This window comes from Berghia stephanieae, chromosome 5 (assembly GCF_034508935.2).
Source record: "Berghia stephanieae isolate SIO BIC M18660-M18661 chromosome 5, UCSD_Bste_1.3, whole genome shotgun sequence".
Classification (NCBI taxonomy): Eukaryota; Metazoa; Mollusca; class Gastropoda; order Nudibranchia; family Aeolidiidae; genus Berghia; species Berghia stephanieae.
The window spans coordinates 5,151,098-5,164,194 of record NC_088364.1 but is presented as its reverse complement, the minus strand read 5'-3'; the positions used below and the strand labels follow the sequence as shown (position 1 = coordinate 5,164,194).

Here is a 13,097-nt window from a genome sequence, read left to right as displayed (position 1 = left end):
ACGTGAGCTTTTCTATAGCGCAATATCCACTAAACGTGCTGACAGCGCTTTACAAGGGGGCCCTGACTCACAGCGACACGAAACATGAAGAACGAGACATGACGCCTGTTAGGCGATATTACAATTTTTTGGGGGACAGAAACAACGCTGTTAACGGCCCGGTACTTATTTTACACCTGAGTACGGTGAGAGAATTTGAGTAAACAGCCTTTTCCAAAGGACTCAACTATGCGTCGAGCGAGGCTCGAACCCAGGACCTTCCGCTCCGAAGGCGAGTGTCATACGACAAGACCACATAGCCGCACGTATCCCTTTGAACATCCCTTTGGAGCAGAGGGGATCCTTCTAGAACGGATCTCCAGCTGACACGGTCTTGGGCACCGTCTTTGCTTCACTCGGGTCATATTGATGGTCTTCAGACCGCTTCCCACGTTGGCGATGTGGTCTCGTGGTATGAGACTCGCCTTAGGATTGGAAGTACCTGGTTTCGAGTCCCGCTCTGAGCAGCGCGTAGTTGAGTCCTTGGAAAAAGGCTCTTTACACACATTGTCATACCGTACGCAATGTATTTAAAAAATTGGCCAGTAAGCTTTGCCTACAAGTATCGATCGATTTAAACGACTCTCATCGGAATCTTGGCAATGACTCTCATCGGAATCTTGGCAATGACTCTCATCGGAATCTTGGCAATGACTCTCATCGGAATCTTGGCAATGACTCTCAAACCTGGGACTTTAAGGGAGGTCCCAGGCTTGAGAGTTTGCCAAGATGGGAGTCATTGAAATCGATCGATATTCGAAGGACGACTTTTCTGGCCAAATTTTTAAATGCCAGGCTTTCCAGAATACGACAGTTAACTAGTCAAGAGATAAAACCCAAGATTTCATATCGTATTTGATCCGTTTTACTATAATTTTGACCGCTTAGAATCTGGGTCATCCCGACTCAACACTGTTGTGAGACGATAGGTCATGTTTGTTTTTAAAAAGATTGCTCCAGTCATTGGACAGCAATAAGTCATGTGATCGATGTCCGCCGAGAGAGAGAGAGAGACTGGGACAGACAGACTGACTGACAGACAGACAGATAGTATTCAGCCATGATAGCCAAGCGTGATAATATGTAAACCTCTGAGATCAAATTCTGTATCCAGTGTATTTCGTGGTCAGGTGGTTTCTATGTTTCTGGCCATAATTTCTTATATATATATATATATATATATATATATATATATATATATATATATATATATATATGTGTGTGTGTGTGTGTGTGTGTGTGTGTGTGTGTATGTGTGTGTGTGTGTGTAATATCTTTGCTCTATTGGATTTGGACAGCTGAGTTATGTTTCAATGTTTCGCTTTATTTCAGTTATCTATCCAAACCTCTTTAAGTTAGATGAGGCGAGTCTTTTCAGTCATCAACCATCAAAATCAGTACGGTAATAAAGTTTGTAGGTGCGCGCAAATGAATCTGGCAACCCTTCTCTAAAAACGTTGAAAACATGGAGTGGGTTTTGACACGGACAAATCACACAATTGATAGACTTATTTATTTTAATGATTCTACTATCCTGGAATTTAACTTAGATCGAGACGAATCTTTTCAAACGTCAACGATCACAATCGGTCCAGTTGTATAGTATTTTTTAAATTGAGATTTTATATAGCGCAATATCCACTAAAGGTGTTCAAAGCGGTTTATGGGCGCTTAAATGACCTACATAGTGTTGAAAGCGCCGTTAAACACCTAAAACTAGCAAACAAAGAGCTTTATGAGGGGTCCCTGGCCAACAACATTTAACACATTATAGGACGGGACATGACGTCTGTTAGGAGATATATTTTTTTCGAACAGAGACAACGCTGTTAACGTCCAGTTTCTCATTTTACACCTGAGTACGATGAGAGAATGTGAGTAAAGAGCCTTTTCCAAGGACTCATCTATGCGCCGAGCGAGGCTCGAACCCAGGACCTTCCTATCCGAAAGCGAGTGTCATACCACAAGACCACATAGCCGCAATAGCATATAATATTTAGTATGTAGGTGCGCGCAAATGAATATGGCAAACAAGTAGGAGGATGTGGTCGACTGGCTAGTCAACGCTTGTACAACACACAGCGCCAGCTAAGCTAGCTTTTTGTCTCACTTTGCCTCACCTACAGAACACGACTCGGATGGATATGATACGGCGGCTGTTGACATGTCGGATAATTATGACCCATCTCGGCATTAACGGTTGTAACCTGACCAAAAATTGGCATTGTACATTTTGGCTGGAAACTGTTGACTTCGCACGTCGATCGATTGAGATCACACCCAACTCATCAATGTCTTAAACCCGGGACTTTTTTACTGTCACATACAATTCGTTTTTGGCATGTTTTATAGCCATTTTTATTGATCCATATATGAAGTTATTAAAGTTTTCTGGCCAAAATGATAAAAAGGGTTCTTTATTCTTTTTGGCGGTGGATTATGTATTCCCCCTGACAATCTTGACACGACAATGGCTTGTCGAGTGTTTTGCCGTCAGCTTTCTGTCTGTCACAATTGGCCAGGAGGTGAGATGCGGTGTTGTCTCGTCTTGTCAGGACAAATCTGTCAAACTCTGGAAAAACCCATATTTAAAATTTGGCCAGAAAACTCGTCCTTCAAATATCGATCGATTCAAATGACCCTTATCTTGGAAAAAAAAAGAACTCTCAAACCTGGGACTTTGCGAAGTTGTCTCTGTCATAAAAAAAACATTGATAGCGTATTACAGGCGTCATGTCTCTCCCTGAATGTTCAGTATTTCTGTTAGCTTATGGCCCCTTGTAAACAGATAAGAGCACATTAGTTTCGACATATAAAACATCAACTTAGTCAAAGTTATACAATTTCTACGACACAGACAACGCTGCTACAATTTAGACACTCATTTTATTTATTTTTTAAAGAAAAAAACTCGAGCTTTTATATCGAGAATCTGTGCTCAAAGTGCTTTACAAAGGGTCCCTGGTCAACAGTAACACTAACATGTCGGACGTTACATGACGCCTGTCAGGCGATATTACAATTTTTTCGGACAGATACAATGCTGTGAATGTCCACGTACTCATTTTACACCTGAGTACGGTGAGAGAATGAGAGTAAAAAGGCTTTTCCAAGGACTCAACTATGCACCGAGCGGGGCTCGAACCCAGGAGCTTCCGATCCGAAAGCGAGTTTCACACCACAAGACCACATAGCCGGACGCTACAATGAATATTGTGAAGAGAAAAAAAAAATGAAGTGAAAAGCATTTTCCAAGCACTCAACTTTGGGCTGGATATCACAAGCAGAGTTTTATATCACCGGGCCACAAAGCCGATGAGATGAGATCATCCATCTTGGCATTGCGTCTCCGACAATCTTGAAATGATTGTTTTGTTTGTCTTAGTTTGAGTAGATAATGACGGATCTGCCACAGCCACCAACGTAGCCAGACAGTCACTGTGGGGACGGACAGGCTCTGTCGTGTGGAGTGGGATGTCAGACTGACGTGGGCTGAACACACTGGAACCAACGGGTGGACACGGAACTGCTTCACACGGAAACGATACAATCAATGGATGGACGTTTCGGGAGCAAACCTTTCATCAGCAAAAAACAAACAAACAAACAAAAAGCAGAGCAATGTTTAGACAAATAAACTATCTATACACGAGATCCCACTTCATTGGATAGGACGCTAGCGACGCGTACTTATTTGCAGGTCAGATAACCCAATTCCTTATGGGCACGTTGTTGTAATGGAACTCTCAAAAAATGACGCAAAATATTGTCCATTACAACGTCAATTAGACCGTAGGTCACGACTGTTGAACCCTATTCCTGATATATATTTTTCTAACCATTGACGGGTTACGGTAGATCTTTAACGAGAAGCTCAGGACATGGTCCAGATAAATCAGAATAAATACTTGCTTGGTACTGATTACTTCCGGGTCAAGCCCTAAAGTCTAAATCGACTGGACTAATACAGTATTGGACCAGTTGACTGCGGTACTCTGGAAAAAACACGTTTTATAAAATTTGGCCAGAAAACTCGTCCTTCAAATGTTGATCGATTTAAATTGAGCTTGTATATAGCACAATATCCACCTAAACGTGCTCAAAGCTCTTTACAAATGGCCCCTGACCAACAGCAACACTAAACATGTGGAACGAGACATGACGCCTGTTAGGCGATGTTACAATTTTTTTTTTTCCAGCAGAGACATTGCTGTACTCATTTTACACCTTAGTACGGTGAGAGAATGTGAGTAAAGTGCCTTTTTCCAAGGACTCAATGATGCGCCGAGCGAGGCTCGAACCCAGGACCTTCTAATCCGAAAGCGAGCGGCATACCACTTGACCACATCTTGAAAAAATCTCTCAAACTTGGGACTTCTTGAAGTGCCATTTTGGTGTATTTGCAACGTGTATTTATCTACAGGTCTGATAACCCTAATTGTTATGGGCTCACTGTTGTCATGGAAACACTCTATGACCAAAAATAACTGCAAAATGGTGTCCATTTCAACAATGATGACAAGCCCATATTGCGTTCGGTCATCAGACCTGTGAATAAGTGCGTGTCGGTAATTATTGTCAATTAAAATGGATACGTTTGATTAAAAACAAAACAAAAAAAAAACGAACAAACAAAAAAAGAATGTCAAAATTCAATTTTTTTTCTATGCCAAACGGCTTTAGAAAACCCCAAGTTTAAAAGGAATTTAAAACGCCAAACTGGTAACCATGCACCCAGGGTATAAAAATTTGAAGATGAGAGGCTTTTACTGGGCGGTGCTAAACAAAAGGCCAGCTCTATTTCCTGGAAATTCTATTGCACGCCAAACTCAGTGCGAAACATTCGATGTATAAAATGCACGAGGGCATCTCGATCAGCAAACGCGTTTTATCGGTTATAATCAAATTAATCAAATAAATAAACAAATAAATAAATAAATCAGTAAAACAAAGAATCAGATACACTTGTCGGGTATCGCAATGTCAGCTTGATATGCCAGGTTTTTATGATTGGCTGTTGCCATTTTGCCATTCAAGCTACAGACCTAAAACAGGCCACAATGCAAGTTATGTGTATGTGTATGTGTGTGTGTGTGTGTGTGTGTGTGTGTGTGTGTGTGTGTGTTTGTATGCATGTATATCTGTGTCCATCATGTGACAGCCACTCCAAAACTGTTGCAACATGATGAAGGGAACTACTCGTAGTTACCAAAGAGGAATTTGATAGTTGTGACCCATCACAAAAAGTTGATGTATTAACACTTATTACTATATATATATATATATATATATATATATATATATATATATATATATATTATATATATATATACTTCGATTAAATCCGCTTCGCTACTTGTTGTACATAGGGCCTCTACCATCTACTTCTATCCCAAGCCATCTTCTTGGTAACCTCCCATATGAGGCCTGCTATTTTCATGTCGTCTGACAGTGAGCGCCTCCATGTCTGTTTTGGACGCCCCCCACCTTTCGTGTCCCTGGGGGGGGGGGGGGTCCAATCAATAGACTGGTGGGTGACATGTAAACATGACCTAAATTCCATACACTTGACGTCAGATTTACAATATTTTCATTGTGTAAGTGGCCCCTGACATAATACCCTTCTGAGGCGGTTGGTTACAAATGTGAAATTTTTGTTTATCTCAGTTTAAGGCATCCTATTCGTTCTTTAAAAAAAAATAAAAAAATAAAAAATTTAAAAAAAATTAAAACAACATAAAAACAAAACCCAAGACGCCTCTTGTTTACTAGACATTCAAACTTTTCGAATCTTAATCACCCCACTTGAAGGTCTGACATCCGAACCCCCTTATTGGCATCGTTAAACATTGTTGTAATGGACAATATTTTGCGTCATTTTTTAAAACAACAACAATGAATGGGCCCATAAGGAATTGGGTTATCAGACCTGCAAATGCAAATACGTGCACGTCGTCCCACATAATATTACCATTTAGAGGCGATGGGAATACACAGGCTGTTTTGTGTGTTTTTTACGACTTGACGAAGACTTGAAAAAACAAAACAAACCAAAGCAATTTCTACACACGTTTTTATTTTTCTTCCATTTTTTGCGTCAAAAAAAATCTCTTGAGTCAAATTTCCTCCTTTTCAAAAACAGTGATTGTGTTGTAACGACTAACAGCATCTTCCTGACATTTTAACCACAAAAAGAAAAAAAAAACTTGAATTGTGGTGGAAAACTATGCTAAAAACTAAATGTTTCTATCATTTCTGGTTTTTATGTTACTTCAAGTCTGTATCGGGTCGTAATTAAAAAAAAAAACACCCTATAGATAGTATGCGCTTGGCTAAGAAGCTCATAACATTGCCATCCGGAAGTATAACGGACCAACACACAAAACTGTGTGTATCAATGAACGTTGATAGTCGGGTTAAAACAGTTCAGTAAGCATTACTCATAAACGCGGATGGCAAAAAACAATAACAAAGACCTGAGTGACGTCATCTTCGAACTATCTATATAACAAATGAATAGTCATGGCGACTCCGATGAGATTAACGATGCTCGTGCGACACGTTTATGTCATGTCATATCATCAGCGCCTCTTTAAAGTGCGTTTCGTTGTTATGAATGAAACACTGACAGTCACACGACACAAATACAAAACATTCAATGTTAATGCGGAGATGAAATAAAGACTAATATCCATGGTGATTCTACAGTGCTATCCGTCTAAGTGTCAGGATGCCAGTCTGTTGCAAAGTATGTACTTTCCACCTGATTTAAATCACTGCTTGGGTCGATAAGGAGGTAAGGAGGGAAGGGAGGGGGGGGGGGGGGGGGGGGAGGGAGTATCATGAGAAACCTTGACCTCGCTTAGTACGTCTAGAATGCACCACGTGTTTTAAGGGCACCTGCACCTGGCTTAATCCGTTTGTGTATCGTTATACCGAACTCCATGCGTTCACGTGCGATGAGACAATATGTATTGTATTATATTATGTATATATATATATATATATATATATATATATATATATATATATATATATATATATATATATATATATATATATATATATATTATATATATATATATATTATATATATATATATATAGCTATAAGCTGGGTTGACTAAAATATTTTATCATGACATTAAATCATTGAGTATAATACGACCGTGGCTCTCTGGAATAAAAAAGACGTATTTAATATTTTGGCCAGAAAACTCGTCCTTCAAATATTGATCGATTAAAATGGGACTTGAGGGTCATTTTAATCGATCGATATTTGAAGGACGGGTCTTCTGGTCAAAATATTGAATACGTGTTTTTCTAGAGTTATGGTTTGTTTGTTTGGGATTGTTGTTTGTTATTGATTTGTTTATTCATTTGGCTGTTATTGTTGTTTGTTATTGATTTGTTTATATTCATTTGCCTGTTATTGTTGTTTGTGGGGATTGATTGATTTATTTGTTTGATGATGATGATGATGATGATGATGATGATGGTGATGGTGATGGTGATGGTGATGGTGATGGTGATGATGGTGGTGATGATGGTGATGGTGATGATGGTGATGGTGATGATGATGATGGTGATGATGATGATGGTGATGATGATGATGATGATGGTGATGGTGATGATGGTGATGATGATGATGGTGATGGTGATGATGATGATGATGATGGTGATGGTGATGATGATGATGATGATGATGATGGTGATGGTGATGATGATGATGATGATGATGATGATATGATGATGATGATGATGATGATGAATGATGATGATGATGATGATGGTGATGATGGTGATGATGATGATGGTGATGATGATGATGGTGATGATGATGATATGATGATGATGATGATGATGATGATGGTGATGATGATGGATTGATGATGATGGTGATGATGATGATGATGTGATGATGATGTATGATGATGATGATGATGTGTGATGATGATTTATGTGATGGTGATGATGATGATGATGGATGATGATGATGATGATGATGATGATGATGATGATGATGATGATGATGATGATGATGATGATGATGATGATGATGATGATGATGTGTGAATGATGATGATGATGGGTGGTGATGATGGTGGATGATGTGTGATGATGATGGATGATGGTGATGGATGATGATGATGTGATGATGTGATGATGATGGTGATGATGATGGATGATGATGATGATGTGATGATGATGATGATGATGATGATGATGATGATGATGATGATGATGATGATGATGATGATGATGATGATGATGATTGGATGTGATGATGATGATGATGATGATGATGATGATGATGATGGAGATGATGAATGTGATGATGATGTGATGGTGATGGTGATGTGATGATGGTGATGTGATGATGATTGATGATGGTGATGGATGATGATGATGATGATGTGATGATGATGGTGATGATGTATGGATGATGAGTGATGATGATGGTGATGTGATGATGTGATGATGATGGTGATGGTGATGGTGATGGTGATGGTGATGATGGTGATGATGATGGTGATGATGATGTGATGATGATGGTGATGGGATGATGATGATGAGTGATGGATGATGGTGATGTGATGGTGATGGTGAGTGATTGATGTATGATGATGGTGATGGTGATGGTGATGTGATGATGATGGTGATGATGATGTGATGTGATGGTGATGGTGATGATGATGATGTGTGATGATGATGGTGATGGTGATGAGTGATGATGATGGTGATGGATGATGGTGATGGATGGTGATGATGATGATGATGATGATGATGGTGATGGTGATGGATGATGAGATGATGATGATGATGATGTGATGATGATGTGATGGTGATGGTGATGATGTGATGTGATGGATGTGATGATGATGATGATGATGATGATGATGATGATGATGGTGATGATGATGGTGATGAAAAAGATGAAGAAAAAAGTAGAGAAAGAAGAATAAGGAATTAGAGGAGAAGGAGATGAAGAAGCATGATAGTGATGATGATGATGATGATAATGATGATGATAATAATGATGATGATGATAATGAATTATGATGATTAGGATGAAGAGAGGATGGAGAGAAGAAGAGGAAGAGGAGTTTACGTAAATACAGAGAAGAAAACAATGATGAAAGAGGACAAGTGACAGAAAGAGAATGAATGGTGACGATGGTGTTATCGGATTCCTGGTGTCCCAAAGGTGACTCTCCATCAATCGGTCATTTATAAACAACACTGATTTGGTTACAACGTCACTATGGAAACCGAGATGTAGACGAGACATTGAAATCCCGTTTCCTAGTCTCTCCTTAAACGAGAACTGAACGGAAACGTGGAACAGATTACAACGGTTGTGGCGTTTCCGGTGTGGAGTGAGCGACTCGGCCGCTCGGGGTCGACAGAAGTATAAACTGAATTGTTGAGGTTATAGAATTGAAGTGACAAGATGTTGCACTCTCTAGAAATCTGAACGAAAAAAAAACAAACGTGAGCTTTTATATACCGCAATATATTCACTAAACGTGCTCAAAGCGCTTTACAAAGAGTCACAGACCAACAGCATCACGTAAATAAAAGAACGAGAAATTATGACTGTTAGATGATATTAATTTTTTTTTCCCGACAGACACAAGACTGTTCACGACCAAGTACTCATTTTACATACGTACGGTGAGAGAATGTGAGTAAAGAGTCTTTTCCAAGGACTCTACTATAGGCCGAGCAAGGCTCTATCGACGGATTTCAATTTGACCTCACCTCAAATCTGATGCTTTGTCAAAGTCCCAAAACACCTGTTAACACACACACACACACACACACACACACACACATATATATATATATATATATATATATATGGGTCTAGATAGCCCAGTTGATAGACCACTCGCTTCACAAGCAAAGGGGCCGAGATCGATCCCGGATGCAGTCGAGATTATTTTTTTTCTGACCCTCCTGTCCACCCAGCAGTGAATGGGTAGCTGGGTCACGTTATAGAAACCGGGATAAACTCCGACTCCAGTGGCCTATGGCTCTGAAGGACTGCTTATTTAACTACCTTATATATACGAGTATGTATATATATATTGGATTTTTGGCTCCAAATCTACTGGACCAATCACCACCAAATTTTACACGGTGTTTACGATTGACACGAAGATGGTTTGCCTGTATTGTGATATTGATTAGACATCGTGTTGATTTTATCGAAATATCAAATTGGTTTCCTCAAATCCTATCAATAACAGACATCATCATTTGTATCACGTGGGTTGTGGGTCAACATTCCGGTTAGCGAGTATGACAATGAGATCGGAGTACTTGCACTGAATCGACACTAGGTATTGATTCCTCTCATTGTGTTGGACGCAATCAATTTCTTAAAATTTATTTGAACCATTTTCAGTTTTTAACATTGGGAAAGACTTCGACGATAAGTGAGCAAAATGTACAAAATATTAATGCAGAAAATATCGTCTTTCCGCGCCAAACTAGCTCAAAAAAACAAATAACAAAAATAGTCTCTCAAAGACTCAAAAAACAGATGGACATAATATCAACGTTGTCCACACTTTTTGGCCACTTTAAAAAGGTATAGTTGTTATGCTGGATCGTCAGTTTATATATTATATATATATATATATTATATATATATATATATTATATATATATATATATTATATATATATATATATATATCCTGATCTCTAGTTTATTTATAAAAACTTCCTTCTCCCTCCTCCTCCTCCTGTTTCTTCTCCCTCTTCCTCCCTCACTTCCTTCTCCCTCCTCCTCCTCCTCCTGTTTCTTCTCCCTCTTCCTCCCTCACTTCCTTCTCCCTCCTCCTCCCCTCTTCCTCCCCTCTTTCTTCTCTCACCCCCTCTTTCTTTTCCCTCCTCGGCCCGCTCCGTCCCCTCCCCTTCTCCTCCTCATCATTCCCCCTCCCTCCCTCCCTCCCTCCTCCCCATCTTCCTTCTCTCCTATTCTCCCCCTCTTCTTCTTCCTTGTAAATCCCCCCTCTTCCTCCAACTTTTCCTTCACCTCTCCCTGTTCCTCCTCCTCTTCCTCCTCTCTCCTCCTCAACCTCCTCCTCTCTCTCCCTCCTTCTCTCTCTCTCTCTTCACCTTCTCAATTCTTCCACTTCATTTCGCTAAGATGTATTTTTATTTGTTTTAGCTTCTCGTCAAATCTGAATTCTGTCCTAATCTTGTTGTTATTTGGGGGGGGGGGGGTGTTTGAGTAGAGCTGACGATGGGAGAAAAGAGACAATCGGGAGTGGAGTGCCCGACACAGATGTCCAGGATTACACACGGTCAAAACATGAAATAAAATGGAACATAACGCAATATTCACGAGACAGAGGAATTAATAACAGTTTTAATAAATATCTATTGTTCTATTTTAATTCGTGCTTCCTTACAAAGAAGCATACTATGTCCTGCCCCATCAAAGTTTTTGTTTATTCAGCTTAACAACGCCACTACCACATTATCTCATTCGTCTGTAGTGCTTCATTCACCCTGCTTTATTTATAAAGGGGAAGCCCGAAACGTCCATTTTATCTGTTTTCGTATTTTAAATTGAAGCTTACATTCAATTTCACATTGTTATTTATTTCTTCGAGCTTCGTGCAGCACCATTTACATGAGACACGAAACAACAGTAACAATACGGTTCAACAGTCGTGACGCCACTTCCCTCGTAATGACGCATTGTAACTTAGTAGCTAACTGGGTCTATACTATCGGAACAATGGCGGACGCCTTAAGAAATACTTCTCCGACGGGCATAAAAGTGTATCCAGAGGAGAAAAACATTATAAATATGATCATGTTTTGACTTCTATACATTCTGATCACATGACATGTGAAAATGTTCTAGCCGGCAAGAAGAATAAAAAGTACAGATTTTCTTTGTCTAAAACCAAGCTGCTGGGCGGATGTGACGTCAGACTATTGAATCTTATTTCACGCTACATCGGTCTTTGTTTTATCGAAGATTGTGACCTGTCGCATCAGGACGGGGAGAATAGGATTCCAAAAAAAAAAAAAATTTCTGTCCTCCAGTCTTCCAGAGCCATTAGGCCCAGGGATCCGGAGTTTATCCCGGTTTCTATAGCGTGAAACGGACAATAGAAATTAGATGTTACCATTTGCATAGGACGCGAGTCTATCGCAACATACTTTCTGCCAGGCATAATAGGCCCAGTTACCCAGTCACTGCTGCGTGGACATTGTGGTCAGAAAACAATCTCGACTGCCCGGGGATCGATCTCGGTCCCTTTGTGTGTGAAGCGAGTACTCTACCAACTGAGCTATCGCGACCCCCAAATCATTTCGAATAACTCTGTCTTTCCACAGATTGTGATGATGCTGATTGTGCTATTGATGCTATGCGCTAAGCCAGAATGCTCACAACATCCGCCAACTCACAAAACTATGTGTAATCTTGAGCGGTTCTTGAACGGTGATTGATAGAATTTAGTGAGAACTACTCATAAAAAGGCTGGCTAAAAACAATAACAAAGAGATATTTGACGTCAATTTTTTCCCTCTATAGATATAACGAAGTTGACGTCACTCAGGTCTTTGTTATTGCTTTTAGCCATCCGCGTTTATGAGTAAAAATTCTCACTAAACTGTATTAACCAGACTATAAACGTTTAAGGTTACACATAGTTTTTTGTGTGTTGATCCGCTATACTTCCGGATGGCAATGTTGTGAGCTTCTTAGCCAAACGCATACTATCTATAATTTGTAAACGCCTTTAATTTTCCACCTTTTCATCCAATTTCACAGATAGTGATAATGCTTATCGTTCTCCTGGCCGTGTTCATCCTGTGCTGGATGCCTCTTATCGTGTCTCTACTTTACGCAGAGTTTGGCCACCCTAGAGGAACCAAAGTAAGTCTTTTAAGTGCGGCTATTGTGTGGTCTTGTGGTATGACACTCGCTTTCGGATCGGAAGGTCCTGGGTTCGAGCCTCGCTCGGCGCATAGCTGAGTCATTGGAAAAGGCTCTTTACTCACATTTTCTCACCGTACTCAGGTG

The 13,097-nt window shown here is 39.9% G+C and overlaps 1 protein-coding gene across 3 annotated transcripts in view; it reads left to right on the top strand.

The window, feature by feature from the left end:
* The window catches only part of LOC144972279 (substance-P receptor-like), a 332,733-nt gene that overhangs the window by 306,508 nt on the left and 13,128 nt on the right, over positions 1 to 13,097 (top strand). For all 3 annotated transcript variants that reach the window (XM_078913366.1, XM_078913367.1, XM_078913368.1), the window contains one exon: positions 12,846 to 12,950. In XM_078913366.1, coding sequence (XP_078769492.1) covers positions 12,846 to 12,950 — 105 coding nt within the window. The remainder of the gene's footprint in view (positions 1 to 12,845; positions 12,951 to 13,097) is intronic.